At 29.8% G+C, this 26474-nt stretch overlaps 8 protein-coding genes across 24 annotated transcripts in view; 1 reads left to right on the top strand and 7 right to left on the bottom strand.

Annotated features, from left to right (window-relative positions):
• Positions 1-570: 570 nt before the first annotated feature.
• Positions 571-4287, bottom strand: LOC117210775 (maternal embryonic leucine zipper kinase-like). The gene is made up of 13 exons (XM_033454102.1): positions 3946-4287; positions 3709-3859; positions 3500-3609; positions 3274-3427; positions 3096-3202; positions 2867-3034; positions 2601-2795; positions 2411-2528; positions 2260-2337; positions 1696-1768; positions 1476-1626; positions 1302-1405; positions 571-1241 (listed from the first exon to the last, which is right to left on the bottom strand). The coding sequence occupies exons 1-13, from the start codon at positions 4087-4089 to the stop codon at positions 974-976; spliced, it is 1821 nt and encodes a 606-aa protein (XP_033309993.1). The 5' UTR covers positions 4090-4287; the 3' UTR covers positions 571-973.
• A 499-nt stretch (positions 4288-4786) lies between these two features.
• On the bottom strand, positions 4787-8983 carry LOC117210755 (peptidyl-prolyl cis-trans isomerase cyp11). 4 transcript variants are annotated; one of them, XM_033454071.1, is made up of 9 exons: positions 8895-8983; positions 7750-8053; positions 7584-7671; positions 6806-6835; positions 6580-6725; positions 6408-6501; positions 6066-6318; positions 5833-5928; positions 4787-5769 (listed from the first exon to the last, which is right to left on the bottom strand). In XM_033454071.1, exons 1-9 carry the CDS (start codon positions 8895-8897, stop codon positions 5062-5064), a joined length of 1722 nt encoding a protein of 573 aa, XP_033309962.1. In that variant the 5' UTR covers positions 8898-8983; the 3' UTR covers positions 4787-5061. The 4 variants fall into 4 exon arrangements, with proteins under 4 accessions (XP_033309962.1, XP_033309963.1, XP_033309964.1 ...); XM_033454072.1 differs by lacking the exon at positions 8895-8983 and adding an exon at positions 8233-8501; XM_033454073.1 differs by lacking the exon at positions 8895-8983 and adding an exon at positions 8337-8501.
• On the top strand, positions 8862-11420 carry LOC117210763 (motile sperm domain-containing protein 1-like). 4 transcript variants are annotated; one of them, XM_033454087.1, is made up of 8 exons: positions 9014-9133; positions 9426-9443; positions 9675-9851; positions 9919-10082; positions 10182-10341; positions 10460-10570; positions 10890-11033; positions 11098-11420. In XM_033454087.1, the coding sequence occupies exons 3-8, from the start codon at positions 9707-9709 to the stop codon at positions 11127-11129; spliced, it is 756 nt and encodes a 251-aa protein (XP_033309978.1). In that variant the 5' UTR covers positions 9014-9133; positions 9426-9443; positions 9675-9706; the 3' UTR covers positions 11130-11420. The 4 variants fall into 4 exon arrangements, with proteins under 4 accessions (XP_033309979.1, XP_033309976.1, XP_033309980.1 ...); XM_033454088.1 differs by lacking the exons at positions 9014-9133; positions 9426-9443 and adding an exon at positions 8862-9000; XM_033454085.1 differs by lacking the exon at positions 9426-9443 and having other exon boundaries at positions 8878-9133.
• A 100-nt stretch (positions 11421-11520) lies between these two features.
• On the bottom strand, positions 11521-13327 carry LOC117210764 (eukaryotic translation initiation factor 4E type 2). 3 transcript variants are annotated; one of them, XM_033454092.1, is made up of 6 exons: positions 13187-13327; positions 12617-12692; positions 12301-12543; positions 12066-12218; positions 11781-11984; positions 11521-11692 (listed from the first exon to the last, which is right to left on the bottom strand). In XM_033454092.1, exons 1-5 carry the CDS (start codon positions 13204-13206, stop codon positions 11829-11831), a joined length of 648 nt encoding a protein of 215 aa, XP_033309983.1. In that variant the 5' UTR covers positions 13207-13327; the 3' UTR covers positions 11521-11692; positions 11781-11828. The 3 variants fall into 3 exon arrangements, with proteins under 3 accessions (XP_033309983.1, XP_033309982.1, XP_033309981.1); XM_033454091.1 differs by having other exon boundaries at positions 12617-12701; positions 13187-13326; XM_033454090.1 differs by having other exon boundaries at positions 12617-12704; positions 13187-13325.
• LOC117210765 lies at positions 13185-14902 on the bottom strand. Of its 3 annotated transcripts, none has more exons than XM_033454095.1 (4): positions 14450-14902; positions 14160-14358; positions 13896-14089; positions 13599-13777 (listed from the first exon to the last, which is right to left on the bottom strand). In XM_033454095.1, the coding sequence occupies exons 2-4, from the start codon at positions 14354-14356 to the stop codon at positions 13599-13601; spliced, it is 570 nt and encodes a 189-aa protein (XP_033309986.1). In that variant the 5' UTR covers positions 14357-14358; positions 14450-14902. The 3 variants fall into 3 exon arrangements, with proteins under 3 accessions (XP_033309984.1, XP_033309986.1, XP_033309985.1); XM_033454094.1 differs by having other exon boundaries at positions 14561-14901; XM_033454093.1 differs by lacking the exon at positions 14450-14902 and having other exon boundaries at positions 13185-13777; positions 14160-14356.
• Positions 14903-15466: 564 nt separating this feature from the next.
• Positions 15467-22321, bottom strand: LOC117210754. Of its 3 annotated transcripts, XM_033454068.1 has the most exons (22): positions 22158-22321; positions 21495-21664; positions 20046-21422; positions 19768-19985; positions 19582-19695; positions 19359-19511; positions 19120-19286; positions 18956-19046; positions 18691-18873; positions 18471-18609; positions 18308-18401; positions 18029-18225; positions 17743-17941; positions 17421-17675; positions 17229-17348; positions 17007-17149; positions 16732-16918; positions 16575-16662; positions 16376-16504; positions 16134-16289; positions 15968-16057; positions 15716-15895 (listed from the first exon to the last, which is right to left on the bottom strand). In XM_033454068.1, the coding sequence occupies exons 2-22, from the start codon at positions 21646-21648 to the stop codon at positions 15716-15718; spliced, it is 4434 nt and encodes a 1477-aa protein (XP_033309959.1). In that variant the 5' UTR covers positions 21649-21664; positions 22158-22321. The 3 variants fall into 3 exon arrangements, with proteins under 3 accessions (XP_033309961.1, XP_033309960.1, XP_033309959.1); XM_033454070.1 differs by lacking the exon at positions 21495-21664 and having other exon boundaries at positions 15467-15895; XM_033454069.1 differs by lacking the exon at positions 22158-22321 and having other exon boundaries at positions 15467-15895; positions 21495-21648.
• A 279-nt stretch (positions 22322-22600) lies between these two features.
• LOC117210762 (60S ribosomal protein L7) lies at positions 22601-24550 on the bottom strand. Its single transcript, XM_033454084.1, has 6 exons — positions 24470-24550; positions 23903-24020; positions 23643-23818; positions 23318-23565; positions 22962-23059; positions 22601-22756 (listed from the first exon to the last, which is right to left on the bottom strand). Exons 1-6 carry the CDS (start codon positions 24478-24480, stop codon positions 22646-22648), a joined length of 762 nt encoding a protein of 253 aa, XP_033309975.1. The 5' UTR covers positions 24481-24550; the 3' UTR covers positions 22601-22645.
• A 459-nt stretch (positions 24551-25009) lies between these two features.
• LOC117210753 overlaps positions 25010-26474 on the bottom strand; it is a 45017-nt gene continuing 43552 nt past the window's right edge. For all 5 annotated transcript variants that reach the window (XM_033454062.1, XM_033454063.1, XM_033454066.1 and 2 more), the window contains one exon: positions 25010-26397. In XM_033454062.1, coding sequence (XP_033309953.1) covers positions 26210-26397 — 188 coding nt within the window. In that variant the 3' untranslated portion in view covers positions 25010-26209. The remainder of the gene's footprint in view (positions 26398-26474) is intronic.

Below are 26474 nucleotides of genomic sequence, written 5' to 3'. Positions count from 1 at the left end.
TCGAACCTCGGCGGAATAGAGCTTGGCAAGACTGCCTACGAACAAGTACCGACGATTATTGAGCGGCCAAAGATAAAAGGTCGGTTTGACTGCCATAAAGCAAAGTGTACGCGGCTCCACTTTATGCTGATCGATTTGTGGTGATTTTATAACTTTGCCTGTCCATAGCAGTTCCCGTGCGGATGCCGCGGTTCAAACGAGCCGCGATACTTTATATCTGCGGCGTGAACTCAAAATGGAGCTTTACATATTCCGCTGCAAATGGCCGAGGTTCGTAGTTTTCTTTTAAGACATTTCTTTGTGCTACGATCGAAGATGAAATCGCCGTTCGTGTTGCTAACTTGAGTCTAGTAAGAACTATGCCGTTTTGTTCTTAGTATTTTATACAGCCGCTTTGATTAAATTAATATGAATAGTTTTCATTTGTAGAAATATATATATATTTTCAATTTTATTGTCTGATTATTTTTATACAGTTAATAATACATGAATACTCTTAATGTTTAAAAGTTACTTTTAACGTTACTTTATTCCTATTGGACTGTTCTAAATGAAAGATCGTAAGAAATATAATCTCTTTGTAATTCTCTTATACTGTATAAACAATATTACACAATTGATGATTGTAATAATCACTGAGACTTTAAGTCCATTATATCGCTCGAAGACCGGCGAAATATTTACTACAGATTTTATATTTTTCGTAATATTTCTCCCGTTTCTTCTCAGAAGAAACTATATTCTAAGACACGTACAATGCAGATATATTTGTAGTTACCAAAGATGCCGTAAACAATATCTGCCGAAATTATAGATACAAACGTTCATATTCTTTACATCTGGCTTATTTTTTAAATCTATTTAATATAATTAGTAGAGATCAGAGTATAGACGAATAGTCCCATTGACTTTCCATGATGTATTATTTTAAATATATATTTATATTATGAAAGTTATGATTATCAGGAAGACTTTATATAGGACATTTTGATTCTGTCGAACCTTCTGATTCCGTAGAAAGATCTTCAGCTGCCAGAGCGAGAACTTCTTCACACACTCGTTTATAAACCCATGCATCACCCTTTAAACGTTTTCTTCGAATACCGACTAATTTCTCATTTGAAACACCCTCCAACAAACAAACTTCTAATTCGAAAGAACAAGCATTTCTTGATGAGAATGGTCGCATCGTATCTTTATAATCTTCTGTACAATCTTCCGTTTCTCCTTGTAGAATGAACCTATATGGGAATATTTTTATAGTAAAAATATTAAATATTATTAGCATTTCTAGACATTACCCTTTTTGATGACACATAATTCCTTTACGACGAAGAGCACGACGTAATTGCGAAAGAACATATTTAGGGTCATCACTGGACGTTGATGATACATTACAAAGACCCTTATGAAAGAAAATCATCATAATAAATTCAATTCAGAATTATCGGTTATATAAGGAGTTAGGTATGTACCTTTCCGGAAAGTACATTAGGTTGATCAGGATCAGTACTTTCGTTCTTCACACGTCTCTTTGGCGTAAGGACGCATCGTACACGATTCAAACCACGTTCCAAGCCCATTATTACTTTTCTTGCACTTCCCGGTGTAGACGACTGTGACCCCCTAAATATTTTTTTCTCAATACTTTCCTTAGCTATTACTTTGCTGTTATAATTACTATGACACAAATACCTTGAGTCCAACACTGGAGTATTGGTAGGAGTAGAAAGAAGCCTATCTTTTTCTGCAATTCTCTTTGCTGGAACTGTTATCAATTTTTTATTAATCGTTATATAAGTTGCACGAGAAATTGAAATCATATAAAAAGCATGGATAATTAGAAATTGGGAGGAACTGGAGAAAAGAGATAAGGAATAGTAAAGAAGGTATTATATCTTGTAGAAAGGAATGGGATAAAGAGTTCTTACACATAGCTATTTGTAACTCCAAATTGTGTTTGTTCACAAGTCGTTGCTCTCCTCTAATTATCTGCTTTTCACACAACTACAGCAATTTATGGCACTTGGAAACTTTAATTAAAGTTTCTAATTAGGTGATGCTAGCCACCTAATTAGAAGTAAACTTTAGAAAACATATAAAACTAGGCAATATGGCTACAATAAAACACAAAAAGTTCTGGAAGTTCTTTAATGGAAAGAGATGGATATTATAAATCAAATTTTTCGTAATAAATAGGAGTTCAGAATAAAAAATGTATCGGTAATGAAAAAATAAATGTAATTTTATGAAACATACCAGGAGAATATACATCATCTCCTTCCTTACTTCGAAGTCGTTTTCTACCAGGCAAATGTGGTTCCATGAAATCGTTAGCTATATAAAAAACAATACAATAACACTTACATAATATATCAATTTAAAACATACGAAAACGAATGTAACTTACTAGTCTCGGGCGTTTTTGGCAAACTTTTGAAGATAGTATCTGTTACTGGTGATCTAACAGATTTGCTTCTTGGAGAGCAATCAAGTTTAGTTATAATACCATTACCTTCTTCCTCACACTACAAATAGTAAAAAAACATGAAGCAATTCTTGCTAACTTTCAAAGATATATTTAAACCACAATACATTACCTCAGATTTAAGATGAGATTTTGCAGAAGATGATATTCGAAGTGATAGTCCACGAAGTTTCCTATCCAAAAGTAAGAGATATGTTGCAGTTTTATAATCAGTTCTATCACTTTTCATAAATTTTCTCCATATATCTGAAGGATGTTCACCGCATATTGCAGACATAGTACTTAGTACATCATCATCTTTTTCAAACTAGAAATGTATTTGCTTATTGAAATTAAAATTAGTATTACATACAGGTACGTTACCGTAAAAATATATACATTAGTTTTATGAACAAATGAAACGGGATTAAGAAATCCTGCTGTAACCCATGGGTGATTGCACAGTTCTTGAATAGTAATTCTTTTTTTTGGATCTGTTTGTAGCATTGCTCGTATCAATCTCCTACTACTGTTTGATAACCAGCATGGTTCGTCATATTTACCACTCTAAAATTATTTATTATCAATCACTTTTTCTGCAATGTTAATGAAAACTGAAAAGTCTTACAAGGATCTTCCTGTATAAATTCTCTATACTGTTATCATCAAAAGGCAAAAAGCCACAAAGTAGTGCATAAAGAAGGACTCCCATACTCCATATATCTACTTCTGAACCTATAAAGCAAACATTAACTTCATTTTCAATATAACATTGTCAAATTAAAGCTTGAATAGTAAAGTGGTACCTAAATATTTCTTTCCTAATATAAGTTCTGGTGCTGCATACGTTGGAGAGCCACAGGATGTTTGTAAATGTGAATCTATCCCATTTTTCGGTTTTGCACATAATCCAAAATCTATGAGCTTTAAATTCTCTTCTCTATCTAACAAGACATTCTCCTGGATACATAATAATGTTTGCCATTTATACAGATATTGAATTGAATAATAAAAAAAAGGAGTAAAACTTACTGGTTTCAAGTCACGATGAGCATATCCTAAACTATGCAAATACGCTACTGCAGATACAATTTGACGAAAAAATTTTCTCGATTCTGTTTCAGAAAGCCTATTTTTTTCAACTGTAAATAAAAACAAAATTATAATTTTTTTATGGTGCTATTAATTTTAGGTAGCAAAGTGATGAAGAAGTAAAAAGTTAAATTAATATGTGATATTACCAATATGATCGAATAATTCTCCTCCTGAACAGTATTCTATTATCATAAAATAATGACTTTCTGTCTCTATAACTTGATATAATCGACAAATGTGTTGATGTAATAAAGTTTTTAATGCCTGGACTTCTAGTTTAACCCTTGGCAAGTCGTCCTAGGAATATAAAAGATTTATTGCAACTTCATTAGACTTTATTATTGCGCTTTTCATAAATGTATACTATTTTAAAAGTCACTTACACCCAATGATGTTTTGTCCATTATTTTGATAGCAACTTTTTCGCCGGTTGCAATATGCGTGGCAAGTTTAACTTTAGCAAAACCTCCGCTACCGATGGTCTTTTCCAAATCGTACAAGCCTTTAAGTGCAGCATATCGTACCATCTTAATAAATTTATGAAAAGTTCACTGATAAGTACTAATTATTCGCTGTCAATCACATCACTTTTGAACTCACAAATTTTAACGTAAACAAGATTTGAAAGCCAATCAAAACTTACCATCATATAAAGCTACCTTCAGAGTATTAATAGTACCAATATAAAAGTATAGTTAGAAATTTGTAAGGATGTCTTATACACTACGTTGGAGACTTATTTCACATATACATAATTTGTATTGGCAACTGAATTTGTGATAGCAGTGATAAATTAAGAATTTTTTATTTAGGATATAATACCTCTTCTTTATTTTGAATAATGATTATACAATATATTAATATATTCGTTTAAATCATATACAAGTGGCATTAATAATTGTTCAATAATTATTTATATTTTCATCATTTTATCTAAATTTCGTAACTTGCTAAAAATAGCTTTACCAAGTAAAATATATGTACTTCCATTTGTAAGATTAGATATTTTCTAAGATTACATACAAAAAATATTGAAATTATAGCATAGGATATTCATTTGTAAAAAACATTCTCAAATTTAACTTATAAGTATATATTAAACATTAACTACAAAAGTACTTTTAATTTACAATATGATGCTATATAAATAGAAGATATACTTGGTATTAAATATTTCAGCTTTATGTTCGTTTGAAAAACGTATAGAAGTAAAGAATCAAACAATTATAGCTTTCAACACATTGTATTCATCTTTGCAGAAGTACAAAAATTATACTAATTATTCTAATTATAAGAAAATTAAAATTTACATTTAAACACCATAACCAATATTATGATTTAATTATTACAAATTTAAATCAGTGTTTTCTATACATAAATTCATAGATCCTGTAAAGAAACAAATTCTAGCAGAAAATTTGAAAAGATAATTGAAATTCGCTTCATAAATTATATTTTTTTCTGTATTATGCAGACAAAGTAATAAGGAAATATTGAATTTAGTCTTTGGAGTGCTGACTACTAGAACTAGTTGAACGTGAGCGGCGTTTAAATTTTGGTTGAATGTTAGAGTCTGAGGTATTATCACTTTTTCTTCGATTTTTATCATAACGGGATGAATTCATATCCATATCGTAGTTAGAATTAGAATTGTTTGTTCTTCTATAATCATTGCGTCTATCGTAATATCTATAATTATCTCTGCCAGGCCTGTTAATCCTATATGAATCTCGTCTTCGAGGATAATAGTTTCTTCTATTTCTTCTGTCACGACTATTTCTACGGTCATAATCTCTATCTCGAGATCTCCGTCGATCTCGCGATCTGGACCGACCACTTCCACGCCTTTTGCTTCTATCACGCGATTCTCGCCGTGACGATCTATCACCATACGATCGATGTAAGTCGCGCTTAATTACCTTTTCATTTTTATGTTTCCCATCTACTTTATCTTTTGTGATAGCATCGTTAATATCTATACTAGCATTTACGTTATCTTGATCCTGGTCTGCGTTTTTACTGGCACTCTTTTTTTCATCTGTCTGATCATTTTCTTTATTTTCCAATTCTTCAGATATATGTGCTTCGACATCAAATTTGTCCACTACTTGGTTATCTTCATCAGGATTTTCAGTAAATTTTTTAATCCTATCGGCTTCGCGTTTCTTTAATTCCTCCTCTTTCTTTAAGCGTTCTTTCTCTAATTTCTGTAATATAAATTAGAATATACAAAAATATAATTATGATTTAATTAAATATACTACACATACCTGAAATTCATGTAACTTAATAGTACGATTTTGAGCTTGTTTCCAATGAGGTGGTGTGACACTTCTCGAACGGCTACGTGAAGGCGTATGATATCGCTAAAAATATATTTATTTATTCATTTACTTTACTTTAACTTTAGAAAGTTTTAAAAGCAAGAAGTGGTTTATCATAATGAAATTCATTCACAAAATTTATACATACCATATGTTGTATTTTGCATACAAATACTTACAAATATTCCTCTTCCTTTAAAAATGCGACCAGTTTTTCTATGTGATCGTACCCGGTCTCTCCCGTAGTGTTGCCTAAATTCTTTCTGATTTGCATTATTGGTAGGTCCTGCTCTATATAAAAATTTATTTGCTGGTACTTCCGGAATTTCATCAGGATCGATTTTTGTAACCGAAACAAGAGGATGAGGTTGTCCAAGGTCATCTTCATTTGAATCATGAATTTCACCATCCTCTGATTTTGCTCTTTTTTTACTGTAATATAAACAAATAGTGCAGATATTTCTATAATAGATGCAATATCCTTAATATTAATTTAATTATAAGGCTTGAATGCACTTTACTTTTTCTTCGCTTTTTTCTTCTTCTTAGGTTTCTCTGCATATGAATCAGAATCAGAATCAGACGAACTGCTATCCTTTGTCTCACGTTTCTTTGCTGTAAACATAAATATAGTTAATTTTAACTATCTCATTAATTCTCTTAATATAACAATTTATAGCAACTGAAACATACTTTTATTTTTGACTTTCAATACAAGTTCTCCACAATTTACAACCTTCGCATCTTGTAACGGACGAGACATGCGGTCTACTGGAAGTCCCTCAATATGTGTAACAATTTCCTGGCCCGATACTACTTCTCCAAAAACCACATGGACACTAGAAATTTAACGTTTAAATATTGAAAGCAGTGTTTAAGAATCTTTTTAATAGTCAAAACATTATTTATTGTTACTTACTTGTCGAGGTGAGGCGCTGGTTGTGTTGTACTACAACAACAAAATATGATTAAGGGGATGAGAGATGAACAGAAAGAGCCAGCTTTCATTGGTCATTGTGTTGTAGTAGTGGTGTGCAGACCCTTCCCTCACGACTACACAGAAATATAGCTAAGTTATTCATTCCTTCAAAGATATTCTTACTTCTATACTTTTCAATATTCGCCGGAAAAATTAAGTGTTTCATATAATTTATTAAATACCAAACAACTTTACAATGACATGATTAACATCAAGAGGTGATAGAAGATAATCAAATTCTTTGCTAAAATTAACAAACCCAATTATCCTTTTATTTAATTATATCACCTGTTATTTAGTTGGGGTACATTTGAAAATATATTAGCATGGAAAAATGTTGAGATATGAAAATAAATGTATATTAAATTCCTATTACCTTTACCTTTGAGGTTGACAAAGTATACATCTGTCAGCAGAGAAACATAATTTTAAGCCAGTAGAAATATTAAAAAATAAAATTCATACACAAACAAAAATTCTCTTTGCAAGTATAAGTATTAACCTTTAAGCTGATCATCTTTGTTAATAGTACATGCAAAATAAATGTTTAGTAAAACAATATAGTGCATTAATATCTTATAACTTTTAAAGACACATATTACACCATCCTGCACTTTTTTTTATTATAAATCTAATCAATTACTTTATGCTATTTAATAAGTACATTTTTATATTATTTTATTAAAGTTTATATACTTATTTTTTCATAAATACTCACATAAAAAATTGTGAACCATTTGTGTCTCTACCACGATTTGCCATAGATAATAAAAATGATTTATTATGTCTTATAACAAAATTTTCATCTGAAAAATATTATTATAAATAAATCATATTTATTTTTAATTATAATAGCTAAAATATATCTGTTTATGTAAATATACCTGCAAATGTTCCACCATAAATTGACTCTCCTCCAGTTCCATTACCTACTGAAAAATCACCACCTTGAATCATAAAATCTTTAACTACTCTATGAAAAACAATTCCTTTATAATGCAATTGTTTGCCAGTTGTTTTTCCAAGTCCTTTCTCTCCAGTACATAGGGCACGAAAATTTTCACATGTCATCGGACAAATGTCTGCAAAGAGTTCAAATACCACTCGACCCATTGGGAGACCGCCCACCTCTATATCAAAGAACACTCTGGGATTAACATTAACCATGATTTCTTCTTTTGTATACTCCTGAAAATGTAAAAGAAAATAAAATCCATGCTTGTTATAAATATCATCCAAAACATAATAAAAGTTATTAATTCATTGGAAGATTACAAATGTTTTTTTAGAAATGTGTTAATCAAATTTGGAAGTGATTCACAATAATATAATGTTTAAATATATTTATGGGAAAAATAGATTGTTACCGTGATGTTGAAAAATAAAAACACTGATGAAATTCAGAAACCGAAAGTTCCGGAAAAAGGTTAGAATCGCTTTGCGCAATTACTTCTGATACTTAGTACACTACCTATTTATTAAAATCTAAGTAGTATATCAATCATTTTTTTATACGTCAGCACAACGTTATTATAGTAATGCGATAATATCTTCATTCGATCAACGTAAGCACGGACGCAATTACTTACAAACCCGATCACCCGATGCCATATTGTTGAAATCATGGGAGCATTGTCAATATATTACGTACTCACGGTTACCAACAAAACGTACTAGTATTTTTTTCCCCTATATCAGCACACGATTGATTTATCGCCGAATTTTGTATAGGCAATGTGTTGTTATTAGGAAAGTTTTAATTTTAGGAAATCTACTGAAATCTGTCATGAAATCTATCTTCAGATAAAATTCTTTATTTTAAGTAAAATTTTAAGAAAACTGGGCGATAATAGGTCGTTTTTAATATTATCGTTAGTTTTCATCAGTTAAATTTCTAACGTTATTCAAAACATTTATAACCATTTCACGTATTAAAATCTTTAAGTATGTATTTGCATTTCCTTATTGCTAAATCGATTGATTGATTTGAATAGAAATGACGTATGAATGATAAAGTGATTTTTGATACCATTTAAATCTTTTAACAAGACTGATGAAATTAATCAACTGATTCGTAATGATAAGCTAGGGAAAGACGAGAAAATCACACAACCAGCTTGTTCACACGCACAATAGTAAGTGTTGGTGATGAAAATGAAAAGTGATGTATAACGAGTGACGAATACCATAATACTATGAATAATTGTTTCACTAGGAAGATCAACAGTGCAGTATTCAACCAAATGGACCTATAATGCTAACAAGCTTGTAAATATTGTACTTTACAGAAGTTGTTATACAACTAATTAAGTGTTTAACGCAACTCATTAAGTCATTTAAGTCATTTGTCAGAATAACTAAACATCTTTTTTAAACGAAGCACGATTGGACATTTACATAGTTATCAGTGTAGTTACTATAATAGAAATTATCAGTTTTTAAAAGTTTGTTTAAATACGCTCTAATATATATTTCTATTTTTATTCATTTTGAGCAATTGTTATTATTAATTCCGAAAATTTGGTGGTACATAAGTTTTTAATTTCAATAATCCACAAAGTACTTAATTTTTTTTTAGGTAAGTCATATTAAGCATTTAACTATAACTATCTATCTATTACAAATTTTCCAATATTGAAATATAACAAATCAAGCACACATTAAAAACAGTTTGTGCTACTAAATCAAATTAAAATATATAAAGTAAATGTTTAGAATGTTTTAAAATAATAAAGTTTGTATATATATTATAACATAAACTTAAGCAATAAATTTAGACATCTGTGTAATGACAAATATAATTCTATAGGTGCATGGACGACACAAAGTTAAACAAATATAATGCAGCCCCAATTAGTTACAACTCCACGAAAACTACCAGTGTTTGTATTTCCTCAAAATATCACTTTTTTTTTAGACGATCAGTCTACTCACAAACAAGTCTTAACTTTGTATAACCCATATGATTTTCCAATAAGATTTAAAGGTATATATTGTTATTATGTGAGCTAATAGTCAAGTAAAAGTTTCAACATAATTCGTTATAATTACAGTATTATGTACTGCACCAAATAAATATAAAGTTGTTGAGCCTGAAGGAACAATAAAAGCAAGATATTGTATTGATATTGTTGTCAGACATACAGCTCTTGTGTTTAGTAATTGTAATGTTGTTGACAAATTTAGAATACAAATGCAAGAACATCCAACTAAACAGGTAATTAAACATGTAATAAAATGATTATGTTTAAATATAAGAGTAAATATAATTCCATTAGCAAAATAGTATAATCTTATACTCTTTGGAAATTAATAGGCCATAGGACAAAGAGATGTTGAAGCTAAATTACTTCCTGGCACAACAGAAGCAGCTGGAAGATCTACACCAGATCCTGAAATGTTTCAACAGCTTCCCATAAATGAAACTAGACAGCAACAATCATATGCTCTTATAGCTCAAAATAGAGCCATTAATAGTAAGTCAAAAATATCTATAAATAGTTACTTATTATGCATTATTATAATGTACATCATTTTTTTATAAACAGCATGATACATTTTTTTGAATGGCAAAATTATTATTTACAATTACAGAATACACACTGAAACCACCAAGATCAAAACATGATTTATTTCGTGGAAATATTCAAAATAAGAACACAGAAATTTACTTATCTTCAGATATGAATTATGTTATGGATAAAGGTTAATAAGTTAGTATTTAAAATTAGTTTTTGGATTTAAATACTATTTAATACTAGCTGATTTAATACCAGCTTGATATTTAGTTATTTAGTTTGAGGTCATATAATACTCCATATTTTTAATGCCATTCAATTTTAATATATCTGATAAGAATAAATTTCTTTAGTATATCTATTTTAATTAAAAAATTCTTTTATATGCAAATTTGCATACTACTCCTAGTAAGCTATAAGTACAAAAATAAATGCTTTTAAAATAAAAAATTAGATATTTTAAATAAAAAATAAAGTATTTTAATAAGTATTTTAATAACTTTTAGGAGGGACAAATTATATAGCACTGATTGCTGGAATCATTTCCATAGTTGGATTGCTCTTACCTACAGAAGGAGAGCAGAATAATAGAGTGCCTGATTATCTTCATCTCTCCATAAACTTTAAGTTAATATTTTCATTTGTATTGGGTAAGTATTCATTATTTATGTTTTGGTTAAGAAAACATAAACAGTATTTTTTCATTTATTACAGGTATGGTTACAATTATTACTTTAAGGTTCTAATTTCTGTCTTTATATATACAAAAAAAGTTTTATATAATGATTAGAATCATGAAATAAAAGCACAATTAACGTTAGGTTTTCTTGGCATTGGGCCTCATTTCTTTTTACTGAATATACTTGATTCTAGTCTAAACACAACAAATCATGACGATATACTGTCGCTAACGCAAATATTTATTGACATATATAAAATCTTTTATTCTTTTAATGTATGTGATCTCGTGTAAAAATGTATAAATATCCTATGTAAAATGGGCTCCAAATTTTAAGTACTCTTAAATAAAAGTATTTGGCATATAGAATGATTGTTTATTGTTATAATTATAACATCATAATTATAACATAATCCAACTATATATAGTAAAAACGATAATTATAAAAATTTCACATATACATTTTGCAAATAAGATTATTTTTTTATTATCAACATGTATTTATTATTTACATAAGTTACAATGGGATACTTGTGAATCAAATGTGTTATCAAATAAGATGGCCATTTAAATTTTGTTGTTGTAAAATATTTTCCACCTAAATGTCATCTTTTCACAAGTATCTATGAGCTAAATATAGAAATACACAAAGAGTGCTGTTTTATAAACACATATTTTTTCATTGTGATTTTCTTTATAATAATAGAATATAATTTACCTGAAAGTCGACAAAGAACTCGAATCTCTGAGTTAGCATCACAAGACTTTAGAGCCGATGAACATTCTTCAAACTTTCATTATGAGTTTTGTATTCCATTGAGGCACTTGCTGGAAGATGTAAGACCCTCCTTAATGTATCTCTAATACGTGCTGTTGTCGCATAATCAGATGCAGTCTTATTCCATACACATATTATGTCTTCCTGTTAAAAATAAGAATACCTAATGACTCGCAATATACATATATATAGATTAATATTTTCAGGTAATAAAAATTACCATACCTGAAACCTAATAGATACAACAGCTCCACATATCTCTTCTCCAACCATAAATTGTTCTCCTAACATAGCTAATACAAGATTTTCCCAACATCTAGAAACTAAACCCTTTCTTAACCGTACTATCCATTTACCACCTTTCTGATTTGCCTCATCCTGAGAAAAGATTATTTGTTATAACAAAATTACTCAATAAGAATAAATTTTTTATACAGTACAAGAGGCACTAAACACATACTTCCCACATTGGTTTTATGCCAACTTTGAAAAGATGAAAATCTGTAGATGTTGTTAACTCTGATGGCCGGACTAAATGACTGTAAAGACTCCAAAACTGCTCCACGCTTGCAAACCTACCAACCAATTTTAAATTTTGGTCGTAACTTTGTATACTTGATTGTTTACCAGGACTGCGTCGACTATACCATAACGCATATGCATATTGTAATTTATGCTCATTTGGACTAATTTCTATAGAAGGCTATAATAAATATGTGCTATTTAATTAGAGCATATCAATTGAATGAAAAGAATGTACAACGCTATTTACTTACTAGTAAATCTTTTTCAATTTTTTTATTATCTTTTGATTGTGTTTCATCATTCCCATTGTCTTCATTAGTTTTTAACCTGCAAGTACTACTATAATTTACAACATGAGTTTCACAAATACTGTTATTAAATCATCTTTATAATATTTTATGCAATTTTTTATTCAGAAAACAATATGCTACAGACTTTATACATTTGTTTCTTATAAATTATAACATATGATTATTGATTCTATATAGTCGTATGCAGAAAAATGAATTCAATTATTATATGGTAATTGATCAAAATGTCAAAAACAAATAATAAAAATAACAATCGAAAATTCAATAGACGTAGGTGTATTTAGATTCTGACAAATGTCAAGGTATATCACGTGTTTTGTTATTTTGAACTAGTTAGACAATACTGTGCGCAAGCTAGCAATTAACCCATTAAATGTATAAAAAAAAGCACGCTGAGGGCGTTAAACAAGAAAGTATATCAATGAATTTTGATTTCTATTTAAAACAGATCTAACCTCTAACTAGCCTAAACAAAAAGGCACGACAAATAAGAACGCTAGTTTCACTTACGCCTCAAATTTATTAGACATGTTTCACGCTGTAATATAAATCTATTGTTTAAAGGCTATGAATGATATATATTTCAATAAATACAAATAAAAATAGAAAGACTTTTCAATGTCTGTTTCCTTTTCACAGGTTCTCTCATGTGTATGTTTTCGATAAATTGTTGATCTCCCCCTCTATTTTCTTTTTTGTCACTTTGTTATCGGAGATTTTACATTTTGATGTTGGTCATACTAAATATATATATATAAAGTAACAGCGCGATATATAAAATATTGTACAAAAATCATTATAAAAATTATTATTTTTATATAAAATATATTATAAGTACATTGTGAATTTAAAAGCAGCGTAAACTATATATTTTAATTTTTTTAAGATCAAAAAAGTAAATCTATGACAATATTAACTGTTTTTAATTTTTAGCCTCTGAGAATTTTAATTTCAATCTTTTCATAATTTCTTCTCGTTGATACATAACTTCTCTGTAACATAACGGTGAAAATGCAATTGGACATTCATATTGTACGGTTTCGATACACTTTGTATCCGTTGCACCATCTCGATCGAATCTGAATTGCGAGATCGACTCCACTGAAACGAAAATCAGAATTTAAGATTAAAATCATTTGAAAGTCTCATTTGGTGTCGGTACTGGTCTCTAATTTCATAAGGAACTTCTTTTTTTTCCCCGATAGAAACGATCACTCACAGCATCCAAATTTGGGGAAGAAACACGTTTGATGTTTCGAAGTAATCAAGTAACCATTATTATCTTCACGTATGGCGTAATGTCCATGCGCTATGTTTCGTATAATTGGTATATGACTCAAATGTTCAGTATATTCGACCGAATATTTCCAATGATCGTAATTGCCGCTTTCTGCGATAATATTAAAATCTTCTCTGTAAATATTAACAAAAGTTAAAAAGAAAAGAGAAAGAAAAAGACTGTGGTGAGAAACGTTTTACATACATTGTTGGATTTAATTTTTTCATATTACTAAAATCCGCAACGAATTCCCATACATGTATAGGATTTGAATTTTTTATTATTCCTTCGAACAGTACATGATGTTTTTTCTTATATACAAAGAGAACATAAAAGATAAAAAGTGTTAAAATAGTATACAGTACATTTCTGGTTTTCCACTTCATTGGATTGATACCCATTTCTAAAAGAATAATTTTGTAGCATGATAATAATTCTATGAAAAATCTTTTTACGTACAATATAGAAGTAAAACTATACTTGCTGACACATACAATTATCATACTCGTGCTGTTAATATAAACATCCGAAACGAATAAAGAATGTCTCATATTGTACATTACAACTTTTTTAAAAACTAGAAAAAGAAGGTATTCCTCACTTACTTGCACCAAATATTTAAAATGAAATAAAAACGGTTTCCTTTTTATTGAAAATGAAACAAAAGCAGTTTTCGAGTAAATTATAGTTTTTTATTACTATACGAATTGAATTTGTATGTATGTATTTGATATTGTGAACTTCCGCCAGCGAGATAAACTAAATATGTAATGATACTGCCTTCGTTTCAAATATCAAAGAAAGAATGTTGAAGTAGTTACTGCTTCACAATTCGCTACAAAATGTTCTATTTCCCTCCGCTACTTTAGCTTTGGCCACGACGTTTTCCGTCGTTTGATTGTATATACATGTGATCCCTACTACCTTCTCTAGTGGTTCTGTAGCCCCACCTCTTTATCAAACTAATGTGCATGCGTATATACACGACAATGGTATATAGGTATATACGAAACCTAACTGTACCAAATGATGTGATTAATGGCGCGAAATGGAGCATAATATATTTTAAAACTCGATAGAACATTTAACAAACATTTTAAGTATGTAATAATATTTTACAATGTTTTATCCACCTTTCTACATATTTTAAAAGTATTAAAACTTCTGCGGCTAGATTGAAAAATATCGATAGCCGAATTTCAAAAATTTGGAATGATGAATGCAGGTAAGTGTTTTAATTTTAAAGGATGATTCCTCGAGTTTTGACAGTTATTTAGTATGTAACAGATCATCTAAACTATTTTAGTTACTAAAATATTTTTCGTTACTAATATGCCAAAAGAGTAATATATTAATATTATATAAAATTATCACACACTTTAGAGTAAGCGTAAAAAAATAATATAAACTGAGGTCGCTTGTATTAATAACTATTCAAGGTTGTAAAAAATCCCGTTTATTAACATAATTTAATTAGAAGTTTCACATTTTAAATATTACAAATTACAAAACGTGCAGATATACATATTATACAAAACGCTTCTCAAGTGGACTAAGATAAATACATTCAATAAATTTTACATAGCTCTTTTAATATATACATAACAATGAATCTTGTTGAAGCATTGGCATGCTAATCTTTATAAAATTGGCCTATAAAATTGTAAAAAATAATTTGCTACACAATACAACGAGTAGGCGCATTCGCCATTAATTTCATAATACTTGATTTTATTATAAAAGACTGCTTTTTCTTTGCGTTAACAACAGTTTTCTGTTGTAATTTTTGCTTTATGAAGCATAGACTTTACATATTGGGGCAATAACATTTTTAGTTCACGCGGCACAGACATAGATCTGAAGTTTAGTAATCTTATTAAACCATTCTGGTAACCAGCTACCATCCACAGGTAACTCCATGCATTCGGATTCCAAGACATCTAGAATTTATTATTTAATTTCAGTATCGAATAAAAATATCAATTAAATGAAAACAGTTGTGATATACGTACTCGGTTTACAGACATGAATGGATATTCTTCAAGCGGAACTTCTGGTAGTTCCTCCTCATTCTGTTGTTCCTGCTCATCACGTTTAACGTCCTTTAAATATAATAGAATAAAATAGTAATTTGAAAACAATAAAAAATAAAATACATTACGCAGTGGGACTACTTACTTTCAATTTATCACAAAAAATAATACCGAATCGATCCTGGCACTCATCATAAGTTTCTGGCATGTAACAATAATCTTTCGAATTCTTTTTGTGCTTTTTATCATCTTTACTATCTTCTTTTCCTAAGAAGTCCACTATTTTAACAAATGAACTCACCTAGGAGAATTATTTATATTTAACTTTGTAAGAAATGGTTTAAATTATCAACAATATTTAAGCACGTTAAACACAAAAAGATATACCATTTTTTTCTTCGTTAAAGCTTTATCAATATCTCTATTATATATAAGTCCATGTGGGAAGATTGTTTGTATTTCTCCTGCTAGTGTGCCATGTGCAATGCTATTTGCATAGTCAGAAGTGGCTACAGCCTATAAAATTTTTAAATAAAGAAGGTTACTTTTTAATTATATCTAAAATATGCTTTCTAAAATTACTTACATATGTGGTAGAATTTGTTTGTAAAATAGGGTAGTATTTGTATTCATATTCTCTTAATGAAATCAAATAAGTATAAGTATGGTTGTACCTATAATAGAATAATATAATATTAAAAAATAGATTTCATCAATTGAAAATATTCTTTTATGGTCCTTACCCCAGTGCATCATCAAAAGTAACAACAGCACATGGCCAGTGTGTCATCCATGCACCATTTACTATAATAGACTTTTGCATACTAATTTGAGGACTATTTATGTCTTCTAAATTCCAAAATTTGTATGATCTATCTAAACTGCCAGAAGCTAGAAATCTTCCTTTATTATACGGAATTAACGCTAGCACTACAAAAATGATACTCTTGTTGAACTTGTTATTTTATTTTATATTACTTTGTAAAAAAGAAAGAAATATATATATGTATATACTTACTACTCACAGCATTACCATGAGCATAAAAATGCTGAAATGCATTTATGAAATATGTGTTTTTCCTTTTTTGCATTGATAATGGTGATTTATATGTTAAATCCCATAAAGCTATATAGCCATTTGAAAATCCTGCAGCAATTGTACTGCAAAAACGAAAGAAATTGTATAAGTCAGTTATTATAAAATTAGGAAACGGATAAGAATATAGTGAAAGAATTGTACTTATGGCCGTGTTCTTTCGTCCATGATAACTTGGTACATTGCCAATTTTGATCATTGTTATCATATATTGAAATATTTACAACTAGTGTTATTACTGGATCAGTGGAATATATAGGCCAACTACAATAACATATATTCATAATAGCAACACACGCACAGGAATTTATCCATTTGGATGAATTTGTTATTTACCCATTGTCTGTAGTCTCCTTAAATTTAAGCTCTTCTGGAAAAGGTAAGGAATAAACATTTACATTTCCGTTCGAGCAAGCTGCTGCAAGCATACCCATTCGCTTAAGATTACTGGGTATTTTGTTTTCATTCTTATAATTATTTAAACTTTCATCTTGATAACATCCGGAAGGACACCATTCTAAACACCATATGGTACCACTGTTGTGTACAATAGCATATGACAAAGTAGGAGATTCTGTTTTACTATCAATCCTAAAAGAAAAGAAAAATTTACTTTGAAGAAATTTGATACTAGTATATTCTACTTTTTGTTACTAACTCGTGATTCAAAGGCCCGACATTCCAAATTTGTATCATATTAGGCTCAGAGTGTGATTTTCCTACTGTATATTCACTTGTCATTTTTGGATGAGTACTAATCGCGATATATTGACAAGGTTCCTTAGAATACATTGGTGATGGAATAGGTAACCAAGCTAATGACCATACTGGTCCACCAGTAAAAAATATTGGAGTGCCTGAAAAATTATTTTAAATTTAATATATCGAACATTGTGAAATAATCGTATGTAAGTAATTACTTGTTTTTATCACTAGGTAATTACCTTCATCTGAACCACCTTCAAATCGTTTCCATTGCTTCCATTCTGTATTACACAGTGTTTTAGACACACTTTCTTTTTTTGTTCGCATGGAAATTTCTAGCTCTGGCAAATATTTAAGAATATCGGAATTGTTTAATAAAGTAAACTGATTTGGAAAATAGTCATTAAATAGACAAAGTTCGTAATTTGTTTGTTCGCTGTTAAAGAAAATAATATGGATTGTTACTTAAACATATTAAAGAATTATATATTTTAACTCTAAAAGATATAGATACTTACAATTCCATAGACCATTGCACACCGAGCATATACGGTTCTTTCCATTTGATTTTACGAAATTTTTCCTTGTACAAAAATTTCATTGTAGATGTTTCTAGAAATAAAAATCATGTGTGGAACTTAACAATTTAACTTCTTATTTTATAATAAAATTTATCCTTACTTTCATCTGAACTACAATCTTCTTCTTCAAAATCTGAATATTTATCAACTTCGTCTGTTATTGCATGCTTTTCTAGTACGTGCTTCTTTATATCTTCATCAGAGGTAGTTGAAAATTTACATTTTTTACATATATAACTCTGCAATAAAATTAAATATGTACTAAAGTTAGCATTTTAGATATGCCATAGAAATAAAATTAGTATTATTGTAATATATACCTCCTCAGGAGTGAAGTTACACATAGAAACATGTTCACACATATCTTCAAGAGAAGAACATGTATAAGTACAGCCTACTTGACGACAATTTATTGTTCCCCCTGAAGATAATGCTTTCTTCCACATGCCTTTCCACACAGATGGTATAGGTCTTTTATGTTCAGGCATTTTGATCAAACTTTTCTGTAATGTTAATTTTATATAGTTATTCATTTGATAAATTAGGTTTTTTTTACAAAAAGATATTTTTAAAAAAGTAATATACCAGCAAAGAAGAGTCAGGCTTCATTTTCTTTTCAGGCGGTAAATTACTATCTTTGACAAGCTCAGTAAATTCAGAAATTTTTGAAATTGCTCTGTAATTATAATGCTATATGAATATTTTTATTTAATTTAAATTTTAATAAACTTCCAATTTATAAAACTTACTTTTCTGCAGCTTTACGTTTTGTTCTTTCATTAGTACCAGTATATAATTGCAATTCATTTATTTTACTTTGTGCTGTTTGCCTATGTACCCTTTCATGCATTTCCATAGAAGATGGCATCATAACAGCACCACAGATAGGGCAACTTACCATCAAAGCTTGCCTTTCCTGGTAAAAAAAATTATTGTATGTATAGTTACATTGCATTATGTTTCAAATTTTAATTGAAAAATTGCATACTTCTTCTGACTTTCCACAAAATTGCATATGAGATATAAAACCATTCGCACTACGCTTTACAGCGCCGCATTTTTCGCACGACAATTGACCCCTTCTTTTTTGAATAGCAGTCATTAATACTTTTCTCCATAGTTTAATATTATTTTCGAAGTCCTGAAAACAAAATTCTTTAATAAATAGGATAATAAGTTTACAAATTTATTTATATTAATCTTATATTTACAATAGGTTCATCGTCCTTTTTCCAACTCATATAATTATGCTTGCGCAGATTGTGTGAATCCCAATTGACTTTTAATACATCTATTTCACATTTGGCACAAGTCACAAAAGTTTCCTGAAATAGAAAAACATATATTTATGTAATTTGAGAATGACATATAGTTCCAATATTTTATATAAAACTTACTTCTGATGCATGAGTTACAGTACTATTTTCACCTGAGTCTTTTTCAATAGTAATTGGTCCCTTCGAATTTTCTATATACTCAGTATCTAATGCAGAATAAGATGATCCTCTACCTCTACCTCTACCTCTACCTCTGCCTCTACCTCTACCTCTACCTCTACCTCGTCCTCTTCCTCTTCCTCTTCCTCTTCCTCTACTTGTAGATGTATCTGGATTACCTGCAGATGTATCTTATGGTCTATCACTTTTTTTAATAGTAATTGAATTAAGAATGTTACCTTCAGTACTGCTATTATCATCTATACCATCGTTATTACTAAAATTATATGATTGTTCACTATGTCTGTTATTATGAACAAGCGTTTCTTCAGTAGAGATATCATTCATTTTTTGTAAAACCTCTAAGTTTTCTTGTGATTCCTTATTTGAAATGTCTGCAGTTTTTTGCACTGTAAGCAGAATTTTTCTAGGTCTTCCTCTTTTTCTTAGTACTGGTCTAACCATCAAAGTTTGATTGCTATTATTTTGACATATTGAATCTGTGTCTAAAGTTTCTTGATTTAATGAAGTATTTGATGTTATAAGTGATGAATTGATTCTATCTTCATTAACACTTGTATTTTTAACATTTAGATTTTCATCTCCTAATTTTCTAGATCCTTCATTTTCAAATTTAAGCACAGAGGTACTCATTGATTTCATTTGTACTTCATTATCATTCTTATGATTCAACCCCACACTTTCTAAATTTTTACATTCCAAATTTTTATTGTTTATTTCATTTTTATAATCCTCCTTCATTATTCCTTCACTATTTATAACATTAGAATAATTTCCAAAAGTGTTAGTGGAATTCAAAGGCAATGAACTTTTTGTCACAACTGGTGTAACAGAAGTAGAAGATTTATGCGAATCAAGTGTAATTATATTCCTTTCATCAGCTTCATTTTCAAGCTTTTGTTTTTTACATTTAATGTGATGAACAACATCAGTTGTTTCAGTTTTATTTGATAAAGTATTAGAAATTACTGCTTGTTTTGATTCTGTATTACAAGTACTCATTCTTCTTTTGTCTGAAATTTCTTTTTTATATACTGTAATATAATCATCATATTTAGTTTGTTTATAAACATGTTCAGGTTTATTAAGTAAATTTCCATCAATTTCATGTTTAGCTTTTGTCTCCTTATTCTCTTCTAAACTTTTATTTAAATATCTTTTACTAGTACTTTGTTCAGATTTTATGTCATCTCTCTGAGACTTTGGTACATCAGTTGAGGTAGTTTGATTATTTTCTAAGGTTTTAGCAGTACATTTTAGTTCTTGTGATTTTCTCTGATTTCTTGAAATATTTATGGAGTTACTTACTTCTATGCTACCCTTCTCTTCCCTTCTACTATTATTAAGATTCTGCATTTTCTTTGTGTAATTTGATTTTGGTTCTAATTTTTCTTCATTTGTATTAATTTTAGGCACTTCTGTTGCATTTATTAAACTTTCGTTATCTGCATTATTTGCTGGATTATTTTTATTAATTTTTATGACAGTGATTGGTTTTATCACAGTGTTTGAGTTTGGATATCCAGTGGGTGTGGAAATCCCAAAATCTTTATGTTCTTCCTTTATAAGTTCTGATTCAGGCATTATGTTTCCATCTGCAACAGAACATTAAATTATAAATAAAAAGATACTTATTTTATTCTAAATTGTGGTAATGATTAACTTACTTTTTCCTATAGAATCACTGAGACAAATATTTTGTAATATATTAGGAAAAACCATTAACTTTCTTGTATTATCAGATAGTGAATGAATAGATTTAGTAATAGCTGAATTCATATCATCAGATGAAGTGTCAGAATCCACAGTCTTTTTGCTCATTATTAATATGATCTAACTGAATATTAAAAATATAGAAAATATTGAAAAATATTATGTAATTTTAAATATTATACAGTATAGGACCAAAAGGGTATTAGATCAATAAATTTTTCTATATTCTTCTAGAACTCTATATTTAACATTCTATATATTTTTTTGTTATTATTTTAGAACATTTTACAATATGAAAAAAATGTCTATGATTTATTAACATAAAATTGATATGGGCAGGATTCGAACATAGAAAGTGCGACGGTGAAATACGCTTTCTATAATCTATTCCGAAAACCCGTAAAAACTGTCATTTCCTCGAGACACACACGTGGGACAGACTTGTTAATTTCGTATGAAATGTTGATTATAATGATATAAAAATTTATTCTTTTATTATTAATCACACCCTTTTATTAATGTTAAGATAAGGTTAGGCGTTTAATACTATATGCGAGAAAGTTTGTCACTTAACTGTAACATTCAATGATTTTTCAATCTTTCTGTAACGCACTTACCAGTATTTATTAAAGAACTTTTTTTCTACATTGAAAATGATATTTTATTGGAAAATAAAATATTTTATCCAAAATCTCTGGAACAAGATTCGAACCAGTGCACTTCGCCTTGACACACCATTCTCACATTGTACTAAGATATGAGTATGGAGCCATCTCTCATAGAGCATCACAGATTATTCGATATATTTTAGCGCATGCGTTTGTTTTAACGTTCTCAAGAAGAAAACTTTCTGATTGTAGCAATAAATAATAACCACATTTATATATTTACACATTATGGAATCCTTTGTACTAACGCGTTATTTAAAATATAAAAATCATCAGATAAATAATTAACGGATAAGGAGTACATATATCTATAGTTGTGTTAGTACACAAATAAGTGTGTACACACAAATAAGTTTACAAGAAGGGGACAATAGGTAAAATATGACACGATATAACAGATTTTATTTAAATTTTTATTTATCAAGATCTTTATAAATTTAAATCATTCTCCTGAGTAGTTCATTGATTTTGTCTTCGCGATTACCGAAATCGCCACCTTCAACGTAATGGTTAGTCTTTTTACGCCATCCACCACTAGGTGTGTTGAGCTAAAGGCAGGAAGGTTGACATTAATAATGTAACATAGACGATTATTAAATGAAATGTTTGAATTTGACTAAGGAACGCAAAATTACATGTGTTCCATAAAGAGAAACTCGTATTATTTTACGACATAGTAGGAGGTTAATAGAATAATGAATATTTCCACAACCATGCCTATGTCGACATTTGAGCAGTCAGAAATGTATATACCTTAAATGGCCACAAGAAATTGCTTGCAAACTTGAATTTTGGTCCAACCATGAATATTTCATGGATTAAATCTTCTATACAAATAATACTAGAGCGACCTGTAATAATTTATTTCCCATATTACTATCGCAGTATATATTGAAAAAAGGAATTGTTTAATGTAATTATAAAATGTATGAATCGTTGCAAACCTAAACGTAAAAAATACGAAAAGGTTTTTCAAAGATTCTATTACTTTTTGACAAGATGGAAGGGAGCAATAGAGTAAGAAATACAACTCCCATGGACTTGTCAAATGTAATGAATTAATTTTAACTAATTTTTTAATGACAACAATAAATTAGACTAATACTAACCAAGTTTCTTTTCAATAATTGAATTGCTTGTAATAGGAATACGTTGCCTGTTTATTTTAGCAAATCCCCTTTTATAGATCAATTCTCTAACTGATTTTAGATTTGGATAACCCCATGTGATATACGGTTCAATGATGCGAAGCATGTTAATTGTTGCCTTGTTCAGTTTCACAAATACGCCATTATTGATCTGTTTCAGGCGGAACAACTGAAGTACTTTACGTACTTTAGGAGAAACTTGATTCACACTAAAATAATATAAAATGATTAGTGTGCTATACATATTTTTTAATCATAACTTCAGTGTGCTAGGAATTATATTTACCCCCGAATACGGATAACAAATGCCAGACGTGCTTCGTTAAAGATGTAATAGTTGCCATGAGTCTTAGCTTGTCTTGCCAATCTAATTTGGTCTCTTTCTACCATTCGGTATTCCTTCACATATTTTTCGGCATTCTTAAAGATTAGTTTCCTTTTCAGATATCGACTTGCGCGTTGCTTGAATTAAAAAATTTATTTAATCATTTCCACTAATTTAAGCATTCATTTAATAAAAAAATAAAGTACAGTTTCAAAAACTACCTTAATCGATATTTGAAGACGCGCAGCTCGTACTGCTTCACGAGTTTTCTTTCTTTTAAGGACTGATTCCGGCACTGCCGGCAGCTTTTTAGCTGCTGCGGGTTCAGATTCCTTCTTCCTATGTACAAAATTATTAACCAAAGTTAGAAATTACATATTTTGTTCACATAAATTTCAACAAGTCGCATGATATACAGAGCTTAGGATATAATAAGTTAGGTTAAGCTATAATATAGGTTATGCTATTAAGAAATATAACTATTATTATACTATTATTATAATTATAATAGATATTTAATTTGATGCAAGATAACAATTCATGTTTCATTAAAGAATTAATATAACTTTTAATATGTATGATGAAATATGAATTGTTTTATATTGATCAACGGTATGACTTGTCAGCTTCGAGTAATAATTTTTCATTCTTGTGCAAAAAAACAAAAACTATAATATAAATATAACAAAGAACTCCAAAAGAATGATTAATAATATATTTCGTAAATGTTAGGATGGTATTAATTATCGATGTTTTTAGATTTTATTATGAGTTTGAACAGCACTTACGTATCCGCCATCCTTCCACAATGTAAAGAAATTCTCGATCGTTGATCACTTCACAACTGTTGAAAAGTTAAGCTTGAAGTTGACTGCAATTCTTGCTACTTAATGCACAGGCGGGAAATTTGAAATTTGAATTTACCTTGAAAGCGCTTTGCTTTTCGTACTATTAACAGTAAATATGTTGTAATAATTGACATGAATGGCATAAATAATTATAGGGCAATTAATTTACGCAACGACACAATTAATGTGATCCCTGTTATATTTAAAAAATTCAATTTTTCTCAAAGATATATATATATATATGCCTTAATTACAGAAGTTTCTAATTCAAAGATATATTTAAAAAAATTAATTTCCGGAAATTAATTAATCTTAAAACTTTCTTAGATCAAAATCCATAAGTTGGAAACAGAAAAATATGTGACTTTAAGATCAAGGAGTTTCAAGATTAATAAGATGCAGATTTTCATGAACAGAAAAAAGAACAAGAGCACAAAAAAGAAGAAGAAAATAAAACATAAAGTAAAAGGAAAAGAGTCGTCGTATTCTTTTTTTATATAATGCGTCGTTCACACTATTATATTATGTACAATTGGCAGACAGAAGTAGCAGTTTAAGCAGTTTGTAATTGGTCCAAGGATTTGATCTTTATTCCTGATGATCGTGTTAACATTGTTTGCCTTTCCTTGACTATATGAGCATCGATAGGCAATATTCACCCGTCTCGTGTACATCTTTATCCTTTCGTTTTATTCAGAAGATATCGACGGCGATCCATCGTCAAAAAGACGTACGGATTATCGATGATCATCTTCGCGAACAATTAATTACACGTGGACCAAAGGTGATCACTCGAGACAAAGAACAAGACCACTGTCAATACTAATCGACGGTGACAGTTAACGTTACAAGAACACGTACGAAAAAAGAAAAAGAAAGAAATAAAAGAAACCACAGATTGCTTGTCGATCGAATTGGCTAGCAACATTCCATGAACATCAGCAAAATAACAGTGTACACATGTGTCGATCAGTTTTATTCACTCTAAAAACGCAGCAAAAAATCATCGAGTCAGCAAAAGTTAATACAAAGTGAAATGGAATACGATACAATATAATATCTCTATCGTTACAAAGCAATACAATAAAAGAATATCAAACAACGTTGTCGCCGTACGGTAATTTGCACGCGAACTAAGAGACATTATGGCAAACGTATACTTATAATGTATAACTGTATATAGCTTATACGCTAACATAATTGGTAATTCGCTTGGAATATTATAGTCGAGTAAACTCCCGCGAAACGTTGCCTCGTGTACGCTCGCAACACGTTCGCGCCTTCTTCAATTTGACAGAGGTCTAAAATCTCCTATAGAAAATCGATGGATTTGGTCCACGTTGAGCAAGCATACCACGCGCTCACGGAATTCACGGACAACTTGAACCCATTACGGTGCAAAGTATACGTTATTTATTTTATTTATTTATTTCTTTTAAATCGTTCGTTCATCGTCTAAGCAAAAAGAGAAGTACATAGACAGGTTTCATCGTCATCCCCCGTAGAATCGTCGAGCTTTGGTACGAGTCGTTCGTTCCGGACGAACGGCCGCTAATCAATCTTACGTAAAGCGAGTCGGATCAACAACAACAACAACGCACATTCGCGCAGCAGCAACAATTCATGAGTCTCAACTCTTTCGTTCCTTTCTTTCTTTTCCTATCACGTTCTTTTCTTTTATCACGCTTGTTTCGGATGCGGCGTGGGCGCCGCTGGTTCTGACCGGAAACAGGACAACAAGAAGCCGGTGTACATGGCAAACAGGACTGTGATCGCGATCAGCATATACATGTAGATGTTCAGTTCCGGTTGACGGTACCTGTTCTTGCGCAGCCAATCCAACACGTCTTGTTCCTTGTGTAGATCACCTGGTTAGGGGAGAATTGTTTAGAAAAGCTGTGATTGGAAATTGAAAATATTCATAGTTTCTTCTTGATATAGAAAA

Source organism: Bombus bifarius, unplaced genomic scaffold, assembly GCF_011952205.1.
Source record: "Bombus bifarius isolate JDL3187 unplaced genomic scaffold, Bbif_JDL3187 scf7180000008212, whole genome shotgun sequence".
NCBI lineage: Eukaryota > Metazoa > Arthropoda > Insecta > Hymenoptera > Apidae > Bombus > Bombus bifarius.
Note: the sequence above shows the minus strand (reverse complement) of the source record. Positions and strands in the feature narration are given on the sequence as shown.